General features: G+C 28.2%; 1 protein-coding gene across 5 annotated transcripts in view; it reads left to right on the forward strand.

Annotated features, from left to right (window-relative positions):
* The window catches only part of LOC129975255 (ras-related protein Rab-37-like), a 356,952-nt gene extending 346,466 nt beyond the window's left edge, over window positions 1-10,486 (forward strand). For 3 of the 5 annotated variants that reach the window (XM_056088299.1, XM_056088303.1, XM_056088301.1), the window contains one exon: window positions 1,691-6,597. In XM_056088299.1, the coding sequence (XP_055944274.1) occupies window positions 1,691-1,805 (115 nt within the window). In that variant the 3' untranslated portion in view covers window positions 1,806-6,597. Of the gene's footprint in view, window positions 1-1,690; window positions 6,598-7,096 lie in introns of those variants that run through there. The other 2 variants (XM_056088302.1, XM_056088300.1) reach the window with 2 other exon arrangements.
* The last annotated feature ends 7,671 nt before the right edge of the window (window positions 10,487-18,157 follow it).

Consider the following 18,157-nt stretch of genomic DNA (forward strand, 5'->3'; position numbering starts at 1 on the left):
ATCAAAACAACATCATGTTCTCACTCGATTATAAAAAGTTGTCTTCATTTACCATTTTGTGAGCATTTAATGGCAAATTTTTAATTCAATTTGGCCTATTGAGAAAAAATTATCAGTCAGCGTCTTTTTTTTTTTTTTTTTTTTTTTTTGTACCGATTTAATTCTAGATTTTTCGGACAAAACGTGAGGTGCCACAATCAATTTCAACTTTTAATTTCGTAAGGATATAAAATAAACGATATGCTGAATAGAAAAACGCTTAGACAGAAAACACCAAGTCTAACACCCATAATTTTTAACAGACGTTGTGTACGTGGCAAGACTTTCACTGTTAAGCCATATAAGTGTATCTTGATAAAAATGATAGTAGCCATAGGATCCAATATCTTAAATAGATTTCCAAAATTAATCGAAATCAAATTTGATCTCAAAAATATATTGTTCTTCGCGTTTATTGACTTTTTAAATAGAACCATTTTAACCTAAAAAATGTCATGAGAAAATGATTTAAGTATACAACCAAATTAAAAATAAATATTAAGTTTAATGCAAAAAGAATAAAAAAAGACATGATGAATCCGGCCTGAAGACTTTCTCAAGGGTCACCCTCAGGCAGGGATTCAAATCAGGGATTTTTTTTCTGTGAGGGATCTGACTTTCTTCCAAAAATATTGACCCCCCCCCCGCCAAGTGACCCCAAAAATCCCAAGAAATTGAGGTTTGGGAGATAAAATTAGTATCATAAAATTAAAGAAAATTAATTACACAATAACAAGCAAAATTATTTATTTTAATGACCTTTGCATAGTTTTATTTTATTAGTACCTGAAAGTTAAAAAAATACTTTTTAGCCTCAACAACCCAGAATCCTCGATTCAAATCCAGAATCGAAAATTCTAAGGAGAAAATACTAAAAATATTTTTAAAGTTTGCATATAGTGGAAAAGCGCAACTTAATTCCAACCAAAGGCAGGAATAAGAAACTATCAATCCAAAAGCAATCATTATAAAATTGAATTAAAAATAATTATTTATTGAACCAAATTAGTAAACTATACATAGTATTTAGAGAGTACTAATGCTAAAAATAATTTTTGCCCATCTTAAAATAAGTACATAGTAATTAATCTTTAAAATAATGTTTTTAAGACGATTTAATAATTTTAAAATGAATTTATAATAATTTTAAGAAGGACTGGATTTAATCTGACTGAGTTAAAAAAGCCTATGTTAAATCTGAAAAAAATAAGAGATTTTATAAAGAAAAAATATTCCGTGTTTATAAAATATATATTTTTTTAAATGAATTTATAATGAAATGAATTTATTTAGTCTCTGCGTTTTATGCGAAAAAATATTTTTAAATTCCAAGCATAGATGAAAACCAAAACAATTCATAAAATTCCTTGTTATCTATATCAGACCGAAAACAATGTCAGATGTTTTTGAGCAGAGTCAGCCAAACCATTCTTTAATCCATCATTTTTCCCCCTATAGTCCCTCGCAGACATCAATAAATGAAATTTTTAAAAGCACTCCAGGATTAGAATTATGCTGCCCGACTACCAAAAACGGAAAAGCATTCCTTCGTAGAAGTTCAAAAGATAGAATAAACGCGGGCGGGAAACCACAATAACCGATGAGTGCGAGTGAAAATACAATAAATTGCATTTTTCCCTCTTTCCACCAGGGAACTGAAGTACCGCCAAAGCTGCCAAGCGGACCAGGATTCCAAGTTCAACGTCAAAGAGTATGTTCGTCAAGAGAGTACGAAAAGCAGATCTTCTGGGACTTGCTGCGGATAGAACCATCACGAAGCCTCGTCTCCATGGTAACCGAAAATATTCCCGCGCCTAGCAGCGTGCATATGTCAACTCAACTCGAATGGGAAATAGGTTGGCGAGGAACAAAAAAAAAAATAAAATAACAGAAGCATTTTGTTCTTTGCCTCGATTTTGATCGTTATGTTACGCAATTCTTGGCTCTTTATTTTTTATTCTTTCTCAGTTGTTATATTTCTTGGATGTCTTATTATTTATCATCGTAGAAGATAATTGTTCCATCTGTGTTACTGTGTATCGTTTATCATGGCTGGTTCAGGTAACGATATTCGTGTTTCAGTGTTCTAAGTGAAGCAAAATCTGACGCACCTTTAAAAAAATATATTACCTCACACTATTAATTTTCCCTAACTTTTCTAAAAAAACAAAAATGGGAAACAAATGTTTCTCTCCGTTTAGTTTTATGATAGTAATGGAAAATGAGAAGCAGTTACAAATGTTTGCTAAAATGAAATTACAAACAGTTAACAACTGATTATTATTGATAATTCATAACCACATTATCTCTTATTTTTTCTTGATATATTTCAATTATTTTTATGTTTTTATAATCCAATTACTTTTACTTATCTAATATATTGTTAACTTATGGTTTCCAAATTTATAAGTGTATCGATTAGTAAAGGATTTTTAAAAGAATCATTTATCTATTTTTAATATATTGTCACTCGATTGTCCAAACATGAAGTACAAAATCACTCATATTCCCATTTAACTTTTTGAATTCAGTTTTGAAAGGCATATAAAAAATAAAGATATGGACTTTAAAATGATTAATATATTAATGCAATAAATATTATGTAAAATTTTCCTTACTTGATTTATCTGAAGATAGAGGCAGCATATAACTCACTTTCAAAAGGTACATTTCACATGTTGTCAAATTTTGACAATTATTAGGAATTTTAGTGTCAGAAAATGCTTCACGAATCTTATATAATGATTAAATGTTTTCTGTAAATTTTGATTTGAAGATCAGGAAAAAAATATTATTTGGTTTTTTTTATGTTGAATCTAAATGCGATATAGGAATGTTTGTTTTAAAAGCAGTATACCATCTGAAATGTCACTCTTTTTATAGCAAGTGGAAAATATTTTTTTAAAACCAAATCTAAAAAATACATATAATGGGTAAAACTGTAAATTATTGCAAAATACAGCTCATGATAAAGCAATATCAATAAATTAATGATTGTTTAGAAATCAAGTATGTGTATATCATTGTTGATATAAGCTTTTTTTTTCTATATTTTCTTAGTTTATTGTTTTAGATGTAAGTAATTATCTATTTATGCAAAGATCGAAAAATATTTTTTAAATGGCGTGCTAATATTTTGTTACGTCTAACCCCTTGTGTTTTGGTTTTTTCTTATAATGGATATTGATGCTGTACCATTTAAAAGTGAGTTATTTGCATTAGAGAAATTTTTCCACAAATGTTGACCACAAATGTGATATTTCTTTTGTGAAAATTATAGCCTGAAATAAGTTAAATTATTACTATAAAAGTGCTTGATTCTTTTAATTATTCCTTGGTTACTGAAATGATGTATAATCTATTTTACACAAAAAAAAGGTCACGATTTAAAAAAGAATTCCAAAAATTTTCACAAAATTCCCTCCCTTGAAATCTTTTAACAATTGTTAATAAAAACAAATAAGAATATTACTTGAACATTTCATTAAAATCTGCTAAATGTTGTTTTGAATGGAATTATTTTCTTTATTATTAAAAAAATCATTTCTTTTCATATCTATGGGAATTAAATGTTACGTTTAGCCAGAAACAGCAATTTTTTTTTCTCGCCCCAAAAAAGTCCCGAGAGGAGGTTATTTAAAACATTTTGTTAAGGTTAATTAAAATATGGATCTTGATCATAAACAGGATCGCGTAATAGCTACAAAAAAGGTCTAATAATTTTTTAATCTTTTTTGTATTAAATTATATGTTTAATAATCATTTATTAGTGTTTTCATTTCTAAGTATAGGTTTCCAACTGAGTAATATTTTCGTGTGTGGCTTCCACTAAAATTACATATTGATGTTGTGGAAAAAAATAATCAAAAAGTATAGGGGAGAGTAGAATAAGAAGAGGTTCTAAATACTTGTAGATTTATAAAATCAACAAATATTTTGGAAATTTTTAAAAGATATTATCATAGGTTATTGTGCATTTAGACTATTTATGAAAATATATAAACAGACTTATTTTCTATTTTTAATTTATTTTTAAAAATATTCTTTTATTTAAATTATTATTTTCATTTTTTGGTTGGGGAAGAATAAATTTTTGTTTATATTTATAGTAAAAAAATTCAGATTTTCAGTTATTATGACTATTTTATTTTCTTGAGTTAGTGTTACTACCTTTTTTTCAATTATTAAAAATTTGAAAAAAAAAATCCAGCAAAAATGCATCCTATTTCGTTTGTATTAGCAGATTCAATTGCATTTTTCATCGATTCTGGAACCTGGGCTCCTCGATCAATCGCCTTTTTTATGTCCGAAACAACTCTCTTAATCTGCTAAGGAAACAAAAATATACAATTTGGCTAGAATGGCAAAAATTGATTTCTACCCCATTAAATATCATAAGAAAAATATGTAAATTAATATCTAAAGATCTCTCTGTTTTTGTTGATCAAGGTTAATATGTATGACCATTTGAAATACGTTTAAATATTTTTAATGGATATTAAATATTTATATTTTCAAAATTATTACACAATATAATCAGTGACACATTCCAATTTTTCTACTTTCAGTTACAAAAGTTCCATGTTTGAACACGACAAACATAGAATTTTCAATCAAATTCCCTTTACATGTTTTGAAGTTTTACGCTATCAGTGATACTTAATTCAGCATCGATGCGTTCTTTACATCCATTGATTGTTTTCGGATTTATAAACAAGATTTTTGGTGTAATTTCATAAAAAGAAGTCACACGAGATAAGATCCAGAGATCGTGGTGGCCATGTGACGAAGAGTAAATCAGTGTCACTTGTACGCCTAATCCAGTTTTTCAAGTTCCTTATTTAAATAGGCTATAAACATCCAAAGCCCAGTGTGGCCCTATCTTGTTGAAAGATAAAATCTGTATTATCCTAAGGTAGTTGTGGAAATAACTGTATTTCTAATAAGTTCAGATAATTATCTCTTATTCAGCGATGTTACAAATAAAATTTAGTGCGTTTTTTCTTGATTTTCCAATTGTCTTTGGCGACCAGTTGGTTCATCGAAAATATTGGTTATGTTTCATTTCAGTTAAATTTTTTTAATGAAATTCCATGACCATGATTTCATCAAATTGCCAGACATTAAAGCAGTGTAATTTTATAAGTCTTGCATATGTTCTGTTTATTGTACATATGAACTTTTCTACTAGAGACTACCAGTTCCATGACATCAGAGCGCTATTGTATCCGGTTCATCTATCTGCTAAATTTAGTGGTATTATAACGTCACTTTTTTATTTATCCTGTAAACTATATGGATATTAAACAGGATCCATCTTTAATTTTTGACAATGGAAAGAAAATACTGAAAATCAAATATTTGACGAAACAATGAAAACGATTTTGATTTCATTCACAAAATTGAAAATATTGTTGCGAAATGTATTTAAAAATATTCTTAAAAGCTAATTAAATCCAGGCTAAAAACTTTTACAATTAACTTATAATTGAAAAAAATAATTTTGGGAGCTTTAAAACAGTATGAAATCCTTTTTGAGCGAGAATATTTTTTTTTTTAATTATCGCGAAAATATATCAACATTTAGCTAATTTTTTAATAAAAATCCTAATTAAAATTTCAAATAAATCACACCAAGGTGCACAATATAACCCTCTAAAGTGTATATGAACCAAATTGGCTAGCTCTAGGTCAATTATCTATGTGTAGAGCGCCAACACATAGATATCCATCTTTATTATAAGTAGAAACATTGTTTATATTATGTGTAATAGTTTTGAAAATTTAAATCTTTAAAAACCAATCATTCATTTATCCCTATTAGCACGAGACATTGTACGATATCTCCATAAAGTTGATCGATATTCTGAATGGTGAACGATATCGGAAAAGCATCACTGCAGTATTGTTAGGCTTTTCTTGTTAATAGGGACGCTACTTCTATACATTTGAAGTTTTAAGTTTGTAAATCAGTTGCACTTGCTTTCCATCAGTGCTAATAATCTAGATACGTAAATAAATTATTCAAGAAAACCAAACCACTTCTTTGAGAAACTTCTGCACAAGATTCTATCAAAATAGTAGCTGCTTACGCAAAAATCTCTTCTCTGCCTCTGCCAACGTTGTCGGGCACGGTTGCTTCTTGTTAGGTGAACCAATAGCTCAACTACCTCATCTTGTTACACTCTCTTCTATAGCGAAAATTTTTCCACCTGAAAAAGGTCGTAAATGAAAAAAATTAAGATCCCTTAATTTAAATAATATTCCTTTGCATAAGAAATTTGTTAAAATATGTTCTTAAATCTTTTTTGTGTGTTCTTGTTTTGTTTTTTAATCAATGGCTTTTGTTTTCCTTGTCGTTCTTTTTTAACAACTGTTCCGGCAGAATAAAAATATTGAGAAAATGAGAATGAAAAAATAATTTTAGAAGCTTTAGGAAATATTTTAAACCTTAAATGAAAAGTATTATTAATGATTAAATATCACAATTTTAATTTTATTAAGATTGCGGATAAAACTAAATCAAAACTGCGTCTATCTGCGAATTTCATTTTCTCAAATATTATTCTCATTAAAAAGTTTAAAATATTCAAAAGATTAAAATGCGTTGATTAGTATAATATAAATATTATTGAAGCAGATAATATATATATATATATATATATATATATATATATATATATATATATATATATATATATATATATATATATATATTTCTTCAACGCTTTTATAAATAAGTTTTACGCACAATTTACAGCTTAAAACATCGTTTGATTACTACAATATTCAAAGTGATTTTTCTAAAATTTGGTCACTTGACCCAAAATCTCAATATTTTCTAATTTAGTTTATAACATTTAAGTCCTGATTTCTAGAATTTCTTTACTTGAAGAAAACACTTCCTAATTAGAATCAACCCTAATATCAAAAATTGTTTGAATTATTTTATTATCTTTTGTAATCAAAATGTCAATAATGTTATATATAAAGAAGTTAATAAATGATCGGACTGATTGTAAACTAGTTAATTCTGTATAACTATCTTTTTTAATAGGACTATTTGAATATTAGAATCATTTTCTCAGAATGTGACGTAGCACAGGGACCAATGGCTTTCAAGACCTTAACAATTGCAGTACTTCCATTGTATTAATAATATAACGGTAAAGGATTTTAAATCTTCCTTATATTTTAAGAAGATATTAATTTCAATGAGTATTTGTTAGTGGAATTTAACCGCCATTGTGTAATTTCTTCGAAAATAGTCGGTTGCAGACATGACAACCTTTAAACTACCACAGTAGGCAGTCACTGTTCTCTATATTTTTTTCTAATTTTACGAAATTATAATTCAATCAACAAACAATATTCGAAAATTTTTAATGCAACCGCTTTTGTTATAAAGATAATATTATTTTCGATCTAACTTGACAACATGAAAAAGTTCCTATAAAGCAAAAATTATCAGTATTTAATTTTAAGACATGAGGCAGATACTATCTTTTTCTGCTAAAGACTAATTCCTTTTAAGAAAAATACCTATGATCAGCGTATCTTAATATTTCAGCGTTTTTTCTTGTTTTTCCCCTCCATTAGTCAGATAATTTACTCGTAATATATTCGGTCTAGTAAAAAAATTAAATTACTTTAAAGCCTTCAAGTAATGCTAATACTTAAAACCTTAAATAATATCAGAATACTATTTTTTTTACTATGGTTATTTATTATTTTAAAATTATTACTTGTTAAATAACAATGGCGTCAACTGATAATCTTGTAAAAAATCATGATAATAAACATAAAAACATAGCTATTACAATTTTGAATAAAAACTTTATGCTTCATTAATTAAAAGGAAATTTAAAGGATAGGTTCCCTGGTTAAATACATTTTAGAGCTTATTTTGCAGTATAGAAAAAATAAATTTGCAGATGTTTAAGAAATATATTTTAGTAGTGAAAAAACTGCACCATGCTTTTTAAAATATTTTTCTGGAAATCTGATGTATTATTAAAATAATCGGTATCACTTTTTTAAAAAAATTATTTTTAATACCAGAAACTGCTTACCTAGATTAATTTCATAGTAAAAATTTTATGCAATAAAAGAATTTACGACTTTATATGTTCACTAATCAGTTATAATTTTACCACAAAATGATTTTCATATTTTTTTCATTTAGTCTGAAATGCCTCTAAATATTTAAAAGAATTAATTCATAATTTTTTTTTAATTTACCGTAGTAACTCAAGTTATCAGGATGCTTAAAGCTCGAATGATAATATCATTGATAAGCGCCATTTAACATACAACGCCTCAGATATAATGCGTTTAAATCTAAGACCTCTATTTTGTTAAATTAAAAGCAATTTAAATATTCAATACATAATTTCATTTTACAGAATATCGATTATTGGAATTAAAAAGTAAATTCTTTAAAATATGTCAATTATTTTGAATATATCAGGCAGAGGTTCTCAACCTTTTAAAAATGCATGCCATAAAAATAAAATCAAAAATATATGCATCATCACAAAAATATTTTCCTATTAAGGAATAATGCATCTTAAATTCAACGTTTATAATCAAATAATAAATGTTTTAAAATTTATTTTATTAAATAATATAAATAAAACTTACACTTCATAGTAATAATATACATTATAATATGATATTTATTATTGATGAAAATTAATACAATGACTGATCTTGTTTCATTATAACCAGTTTTGATATTCCATCCTTTATATTCATGAATTTGAAGTTTAAGTGGTCCAAATTGCAATTTAATCCTATTTTTTAATTAATATCATATCGGAAAGTTCAGTTTCACAAAGATGTAATATGTTGAAAGGTATTAAAAATATTGTTATCAAAATTCTTGAAATGTCTTCAACTCGTTTCATTTTTAACCTCAAAGGTGTAATTTGTATAATAGCCGCCTCTAATTCTGCGGAAATTATTTATGTATATCACTAACAGAAATTTTTTTAAAATGTTAAAAAGGTGCCATTTTTATAATTATTTAAATTATTTTATACAAAGATTGGACCACTCAAAATAATGTAATTACCATTTGTTGTACATGTACCATGGTTGAGAACCCTTGCTTTATAGGCATATTTAAAAATAATACAGTACTTCTTACTATCAAATTACTTCCTGTATTTTTTTATTGTTGATGTTAACAGTGCAGTAATGTAATGCAGAGAAATCTGTGATTTACCTAAAAAAAATCAAAGATTAAATGCAATTTTTAATAAAGGAAACAACGTAGATTTTACTCCACAGAAACATACATATCACACTTTTTAAAATATTGCACCATAAAGATATAGAATTATAGTTAATGTCTACGGTTTGTTTGATAGAGTGTCCATACCAGTGCATGCAACAAATATAAATATAGAATAGTCGATGTAATAGTTTGATATGCTGTCAATGATTATTGGTTTTGAATTGAAATTCTTTATATATTTATGTTTTTGTTTTATTTTAATTCGTGTACGAAGTATGTCACATTTGCGATTTTGATAAAACTGTATAATAAGAAAGTAATTATAATATTCGAAAAAAGTTTATAATCCAGTAAAGAGGTTCTTATTGATTAAAAAATATCACTGAGAAACGAATGTCATGTGCCAAAAAATAATAATAAATCTGACATTTAAAATATTTTTATGTATATAATAGAACCTTGATTTTGAAATTCGGATTCTAAAAGAAAAAGAACTTTTTTTTAAAAAAAATATTATAAATAAAATAGATATTATTATCTAAAATAACGAAAAAAAATCATTAAAATGTTAACACAGTGTAAAAATATAAACACTGGCTTATAAATGGCATATAAATAAATTCACAAAAAAAAACTTTTTTTTATTGGAGCGTTTTAAACAGTGTTATCAAAAATTGGATAATATTATAATTATATTAGTTATAATTATAAAGTTTTAAGAAAAGAAAAGTTGTGTGAAAAAGTCTATGCAATAATTTGGAAGAGAATTGTAAAAGCAGTTTATACAATTATAATCGAAGTTAACTTTTTGAAGGATTTGCTAAGAACTAATAATATTAAAAAATCAACATTCTAAAAATGAATTTTGTTTAAAAAAAAGAATTAACAATAATAATTTTGGAAAATTCGCAGATTCGAAATTGTTAAAAAAAACTAATAGTAAAAAAATTAAGAAATCAAACCGCCTGTAAAAGAATTATGTTAAGAATTAATAATTACAGAAATGTTAAGAAAACGACTATTTTAAAAAGAAGTAGCAAACGATTCAAATCAGTATTATCAATCATTTTCAACAATGAATTTGCAATACTGATCTAATAATATCTAATTTATAATACTGAATAATATTTATCATGAGATAATTGCAATGTTAATTTTAATAATATTCTATAATTAAAAGCTTAATAATTTATTTTTGTAGTACAATTCATAAATTATATACCTAATAATCTTTTTTTTTACCAAATATAGAATTTTTCATAAATTAATTTTAAAAAAAAAAGAAAAACAGGCCATCCTTTTCCTTTTTACATTCATAACAAATATTATACAACAAATATGAAACAGTTTGTGAAATTTACAATATTAAGGTAACATCTGTGTGCATTTTAAAATATATATATTATGTGTGCAAAGTATCACAATTTGAATATTTGTTATTTTTTTAAATATATATTAGGTTTGTTTGTTTTTTTAAATTCGACTGATTTATTGTTCGTTATGGCATAGTATTTGTTTTGTGTGTTATTACTAGTCAAGATAACTATTTGATTTCTAGTCTCTAATGTGATGAATATCCAAAGTCAAGCATTTATTTGATAAAATTTTTATATTATTATATCTAGTCAAACTTTGCAAAATTATTTTCATATTTGATATCTTATTAACTGAACAGCTATATGAAGATACGTTACAGAAAATATTTTATGTACGCATCGATGTTAAATGTTCTTTCAGTTACATGTTCCTTGAAATATCGAATGTTAAATGTTGTCTATGCTTAATATGTGTTCAAACTCGTGTTGCTAATTTCAAACACGTACTTTGCATATTCCATACCTTTGCATAGAGTTCATGTTTGATTGTTAATGAAAAATCAATACTTTTCCGTTAGCTCAATAGCCCGGCGCGAAATACCACTTTTCCGTTTGTGCACCTGACAATTGTGCCAATTTTTCTATATAGAATTGGCGAAAAGTCATCTTTTTCGCCAAATGAGGCTGCCAAGTTTGGCGTATCAGTGTTTATTCCATCTGTAACCTCGCTAACGGAAAAGTATTTGAAAGTGTGCAAATGGTTGCAAATTTGTACTGTTCTTTGTTTACGTAGAACTTAAATGTAAATGTTGAATATTCCTCAAGAAATGTTAAAAACGTTGGATTTGATGCTGAAAAGTCAGAATACTTATATATGTAAATGTGAAGCTATTTGTTTAAAGCATCATTATATTTGTTGATTGTGAAAATGTAATGTAAACTATACTACAAATTCATCTTTAGTGGTCACATGTCAGCTTCCTGAGATTGGAAACTAAAGGAAATAATAAAGTATATGTATTTATGAAGCTTCTAAGTCATTTCCTTTACAGAAGTATAAAATCAGTTTTAACAAAATGTTATTAGGGTTCGTGAAATAACAAACCTAAGGACCTAGAAAAGTAAATATTCACGCCAGCACAAAAATATTTACCATAATTCTTGAGATGTTTATCTTAGCTAGAACCCAAACGGGCGAAAGAGTTCTTATATTAAATAAAAAAGTTCTGATTTTTTTTCTTGCCGGAAGTTATTCTTATGGGCAGCATTTAATTAAATGAACCACCATAATTCTTCATCGAAAAAGCCTAACTATATAACTCTAACTGTAATAAATATTAAGAACAAATTAAAAGAAGCATTCATTTTGAAGGAATCTTCTGAAGATTACGGATATCAATGTCAAATATTTGAGAATAAACAATCGCATTTCTTGTGGATATCTGCGGTTAGCTCTAAGTGGTACTTGAATCATAATATTTTGAAGCTGCTGATCATATGGGATTCCTGATTTTTTCCTTATTTTCTAAAATGTAAAATATTTAATTTTACATTTTAGAATAGGATATAGAAGAAAATGGAAATCTTTTAATGTAGCAATCTTTGCGACGGTCTCTATTTTTTATAAAGAACGGCATGTTACTAATTTTCCGAACAGTCCAATTGGCAGTCTTTAATATGAGCTAAAAATAGAATCAAAATCTAACCATATCGGTCATGCAATAAAAGTTTTTAGTCTTGCCAGAAGATTGCATTACAAGATAATCATGATGTCTGCAAGATGTTGATCTTATTGTACAAAAAATCGACAGTTAATGTCTTCTGTTAACATGCGACTTTGTTATGTTGACAAAAGGTTTCAACATAGTGACAACAACAACTTGAAAGAAGAATTATAAATTTTAGAAACAATGCACATTAACTTAAAATGTGTGTGTGTGTGTGTGTGTGTGTGTGTGTGTGTGTGTGTGTGTGTGTGTGTGTGTGTGTGTGTGTGTGTGTGTGTGTGTGTGTGTGTGTGTGTGTGTGTGTGTGATTATTTCAGTTTATCCACGCTCTAAAAATAATTATTTTCTAATCAATCGAACTAAAACTTCACTTTAACTTGCACGTGTTTACATTTTCCTACAGTGCCTCATAACATATGCAAAAGCCAAATACTATATCGGCAAATTCCTTTCTAAACTGTATAAGTTCAAAATGTTTTCTCGTGCTTGCTTATTCCTGTTACCTCTCTTCTCTTTTAATTCATTACCCTGCATTTAGAATGTTTTTAATAGATAAAACTTAGACTATTTACTTAATATCATGATGAATGAAAATTGTTAATTAAATCAAAGAATGTTTTACATATATAAGTTACAATGAGGACATTTTGCATAAACACCAAATATTGTCACTAGGCGAGCGTAAAATTTTATGAAGTTATCTACAACGAAATAATTCAGTTTTTTTGTTGCACTTATTTTAATGTATGTTATTTTTGTTAATATATTTGAAAGTACATTATTTTTACACACTTTTTTTAACAGTTAGAGATCTTTCTAGTTCTAGCTTTTAATTAATTAAAATATGCATGCATTTAGATGCAAAGTTAGAAATTTAGGTTAAACGATTTCACTAAAAGATTTTTATCGTTCAACCTATTCAGCCGCTTCGGTATTTTACTACATCATTTAATTAAAGTTTTTTTAAAAAATAGTTTTGATTCATTTATTAACTTTATTTTTCTCCTCGCATAAATAATTTTCATTGGTTTCTCATTTTAATGAAAACCGTTTGTTCGAAGTTTTGAAGTCCTTCGATTTTGTTTAAGAATCTGCAATTTCGAATTGCATCTTTATATGTTTAATATTCTTCCATTTTGAATTACTTGCAATCCGATGATAGGATTTTTTTTGTCCTTTTTTTTTTCTTATCATTAGGAGCGTTTCTTGCTCTCATCTAATTTCCTCGGAATTTTTATTTCCAATTTCTAAAGTAAATTTAAGAATTCTTTTAAAGTTAAAAAAAATTACCCAGTGTCTATTTAAGATATCTCAGCCGTCATCTGCACAATTTATGTTTTATTTTTGTAGTTAAAAACTCAGATTCCTCACATTCGTTCTATTAAGAAATTACTACATTCCTTCCAAAATTCATCTTCGACTAGTGAAGCCCTAGTATGTATTTTAAATCAACCACCAGGAGTAATCTTCACAAATCTTTCTTACACATTCTCTAATAAAAGTGTTATATTCATCCCCACACCTATACAAAAAGCGAAATACTATTTGGCGTGAATTTAGCATTTTTACTGAATCTGTCTTGTAATCCTTGGCGAGTATTTTTGGGGATTAATCCTTGGTATGCAGTAATAACAGTATCCGATGATATTTTAGATGCTTTTTAAAACAATTGAAACCAAAATTTAACACAAAGAACAGTTATAGTTACAAACTCACATACTAAATTTGATATATTTAAGTCACTGCGTTTTTGAATAATCACACTTTCATATTTCTGAAAGTACGACCCGAAAGACAGTCAACTCCTTTTTAGATTTGTCCAAAAATTAGATCTACTCTATAGATGTACCGAATGTACTCTGATAATAGATGTACTCTGTGTACCGAATTTTATCCATCTAGCTCTCTTCGTTTTGTAGTTATCGTGTTAGTTTATATTCAAACAGCCGGATTGATATACTTTCTATGAATGTTCATTCCAAATTATATAGAAATCAAATTTGGTGTAAAGACCATTTAAAGAATTTTTTCCGTCTAACTCAAAGCATTTATCCTTGTTGCAGAACAAACATCTTTTGAAAAATGTGTTTTTCATCAGGGAGTTTTAAAACGTGGAGATTTGTCAAAATCTCGAATTTGAATTTTTTTGACGATTACTATATTTTCTCTATACTTCCTTCACGAGAAAGTACGAAGGAGTTACGCAATTACAGGCATGAGATAACGCAATGGCAACACACTTTCATCGCAAGATTCGAACTCCAGAATATAACGAGTACAATCCCAATCTATTGTCGCAACAGTTTCAACAGTAGATGTACGGTACATTTTCAAAATAATAATAAAATAGTGGAAAGTGAAGTTTCACGAATTAATATATGAAACTCGACTTCCCGCACACAATTCAAATCAAAGATTTTCTTGACAGCACTTCGGTACAATTCTAAAAACTGTCCTGCTGTTTAAATGTGTCGCACTTCCTTTAACGGGGTGATATTAAAAAAAATTCCCAAACAGCTCTGGACCATTTAAAAAGGTTTGAATAACGGGTCATCATGTAGCACAAAAGTAGGCTCTTTACCAACAATAAAATAGATTTCATTTCATTGTATTATGTGATGCGGATAACTCTACCCAATTGGGCAACCCCAGTCATTATGTTACGATTCTCATACATTCCTGGTGGGCGAATTAAATCGCCCAGGTTCGCTTGCGTTCAAAATCCTGGTCTGAGACACTAAGTTTAGACATTGAACTCTAACATTTTTTATCATCAGTCTTTAAGAAAATTTATAAAATATTTTTAGTAATACTTCAACATCGTAATTTTTTATTTCTTGTATCATCAAAATATTAGAACTCAAGATTTTGTCGAATCTCCACGTTTTAGGCCTTCCTGAGTTCGAAAAACACAATTTTGGAAAAATTTTCCACTTATCTGCAACAAGGATAAATCAAAAAAAATAATTTGAGCTAGACGGTTGTAAGTTGATATGTGCTTTTTGAACCAAATTCTCAGATTTCTGTCATATTTTGAGTAAAATCCGTTCAGAGGAAGTCTGTCTGTCCGGCTGTTCAAGTATAAGTTATCACGATAACTACAAAACGAAGAAAGCTAGATCGATAGGATTTGGTGCACTAATTTAGAATCTATAATGTAGAAACCCGTCAAATTTTGAGCCAAATCCAACTGCGGGTTGACTGTCTGACTGTCTGTACTTAAAGAATTAAGTAAACACGGTAATTCAAAAACGTAATGACTTAAATATATCAAATTTGTTATGGGAATTAGTGACTAAAAGTGCAATTGTGTGCCAAATTTTGGTTTTAATCAGTTGGTAAAAATGCATCTATTAATCGCATGCCAAGACTTAATCACCAAACAACTTGCCAAGGATGACACGATAGATTCAGTAAAAAAAAAATCATGCCAAAAGTTAATATTTCTTAACTATTGAACGCCAGAACCATGAAGGGCCTTTTCTGGCAGAGCAAGTTTATTAGACCGTATGCGAGAAAGTTTTGGGAAAACTACTCCCTCTAGTTTCAAATGTGGTCAAATAGAGATTTAGAGAGTAAACATTCTCTAAAATATCTCCTTGGATTATTATTTGTTTGGTACAATTTAATTACTATAGTGTCTTTTATTCCGAGAATACAATAAAGATATACGCGAAAACATTGTTTATCGATTTTGCGTCAGTAATTTGTTCATCATAACCATACTTGTAGCGCTAAATAGCATAGAGGTCTGTAATTGCGATGAAGTATAGAGCAAATTAGGCGTTGTGAGCTCTCAAAATTTGGTTTTTCCAATTAGTTCGGTTTTATTTTTATCTTCTGGATGAAGGTAAGCTTCTATGCTCTAATTTCTTGTACATATATATTCTATTCAAAATCTGAAAAGTCTGGACTCTGTTAAATTTAGTCACTTGACCTTTTCTGTTTCGGACTCTTCCTTGGGAAATGTCATCTCAATAACGCAGGCTTCGACTAGCATTAACATGCATCTTACTTCTAGCGGAAACTTCTTTAATCAATCTTAGATCTAATTCTTTGCTCAGCTGGTATATCATAATCATACCTCTTCATATGTAATGGATTCAACTTTCGACAGCGATAGTGACCCTATAGTCGTTTCCTGATCGGTCCTAGTAAAGGCCAGTCGCAATTTAAAAACAATTTAATGGGTCGAGGATTGCACAATAAATGCACAAAATTTTTACTAAGGCCAACCAATGTCCCATAGAAGGAATCACGATGAATTCAACTGCCATAATAACCCACAATACTTCATTTAAACTATTGTCGCATAGTATTTATGCATCCTGCTTGATGCAATCTTTCTTGCAATAATTATGAAAACACAATAATTACTTTCGAAAGAAAGAAACCAATCAGAAGCATTTCTGTTACAGATTGCATAAAACACAAAATATTTGCAAGTCGGTTTCATTTTCACGAAAGAAAATTTTTGAGAAAAAAATTTGCACCATATCTCATAATCTAAAAATTTTATTTTAATTCTAAATAAACTTTCGAATCACACAAATCCGAACTTTTTTACGAAGCAATCGCTATATTTGCAATATAGCACAACAAAGTGAATTATTTGCTAATAACTTATCTAATCAAAATAGAAATATTGAACCTATTCCCTTACATTGCTTTGGAACAAACCCTTTCCTCAATAGCAAATTTGAAATTTCAAAACTTAAGAAAATAATCCGTAAAACTAAAAATTTTACTCCTGGAGATGATAACATCCCTGCCATCTGGTTCAAAAGTATCAATAACTATCATCTCAAAATTATTTTGAAATTATTTAAATATCAGTTTAATTCGGCTGACCTTCCTAAACAATGGAAACACGCTCTAATCATTCCAATTCCGAAATCAAACAAAAACTAAAAAAAAAAAATTCTTACTATCAACTCATCACCTTAACCTCAGTTTTTTAGAAGTCTTTGAATGCATCCGTACTCAACGCATTACTTATTATTTAATTTATAACTAAAAGCTTTACAATAGTCTACATGGCTTCATAGCCTTCAGAGATAACCAAACTGCAATTAACAATTATCAGGCAAAAATCATAGAAATTCACGACTAAAAAAAATATTTCGTTGGTGTAAATCTTGATATCAAAAGTGCATATGATTCTGTCAATATTGGTAGCAATATTTTTAAATGATTATAACTTGGTATAACAGGCAACATGGCAAAGTGTTTGTCCAATTTCCTTCAACCCAACAATTTAACCTCTGGGCAGCAGTATACTTTCACCCATTTTGTTCGACTTTTTTATCCATGACTTCTATAAAATCACAGAGGAACAGTTTGAGTGTATTCTCTTTGGGGATGATATCTTTGTTTTCTGTAGCCATCATTCCTGGGAAATCATTCAAAAAAAGCTCCAAGACTTTTGAATTCGCTTTAACCTCCAAAAGGATCCTCGGTGTCGTGAAAAAAGTATGCTTATTATAGGGACAAGTGGTGGGCTTTTCTACAATTAGATAATATTTCCAATAAAAACTTTTGGGGAAAAATAACTGCAAACAAAACCAATCTAACTTCACATTCTGTTGTGGCCTCTTTTATCAAATCATCAGTCCGTGTTGCTTCAACTTTTCACTTCATCGCATCTCTTCATGTGGACTTCAGAATCCTCAATATGGACTGAATCACATCAGTTGTTAACTGTGACTGTTAATTGACTGAAACTTCAATTTGTTTTTGTGTGTGCTTTTATGTTTGTTATGATATTACACGCTCTACATTTGGAATCAAGGGATAACAGCCATTAATCCCTATAAATCCCGACATCTTACTTC

This window comes from Argiope bruennichi, chromosome 7, assembly GCF_947563725.1.
Source record: "Argiope bruennichi chromosome 7, qqArgBrue1.1, whole genome shotgun sequence".
NCBI lineage: Eukaryota > Metazoa > Arthropoda > Arachnida > Araneae > Araneidae > Argiope > Argiope bruennichi.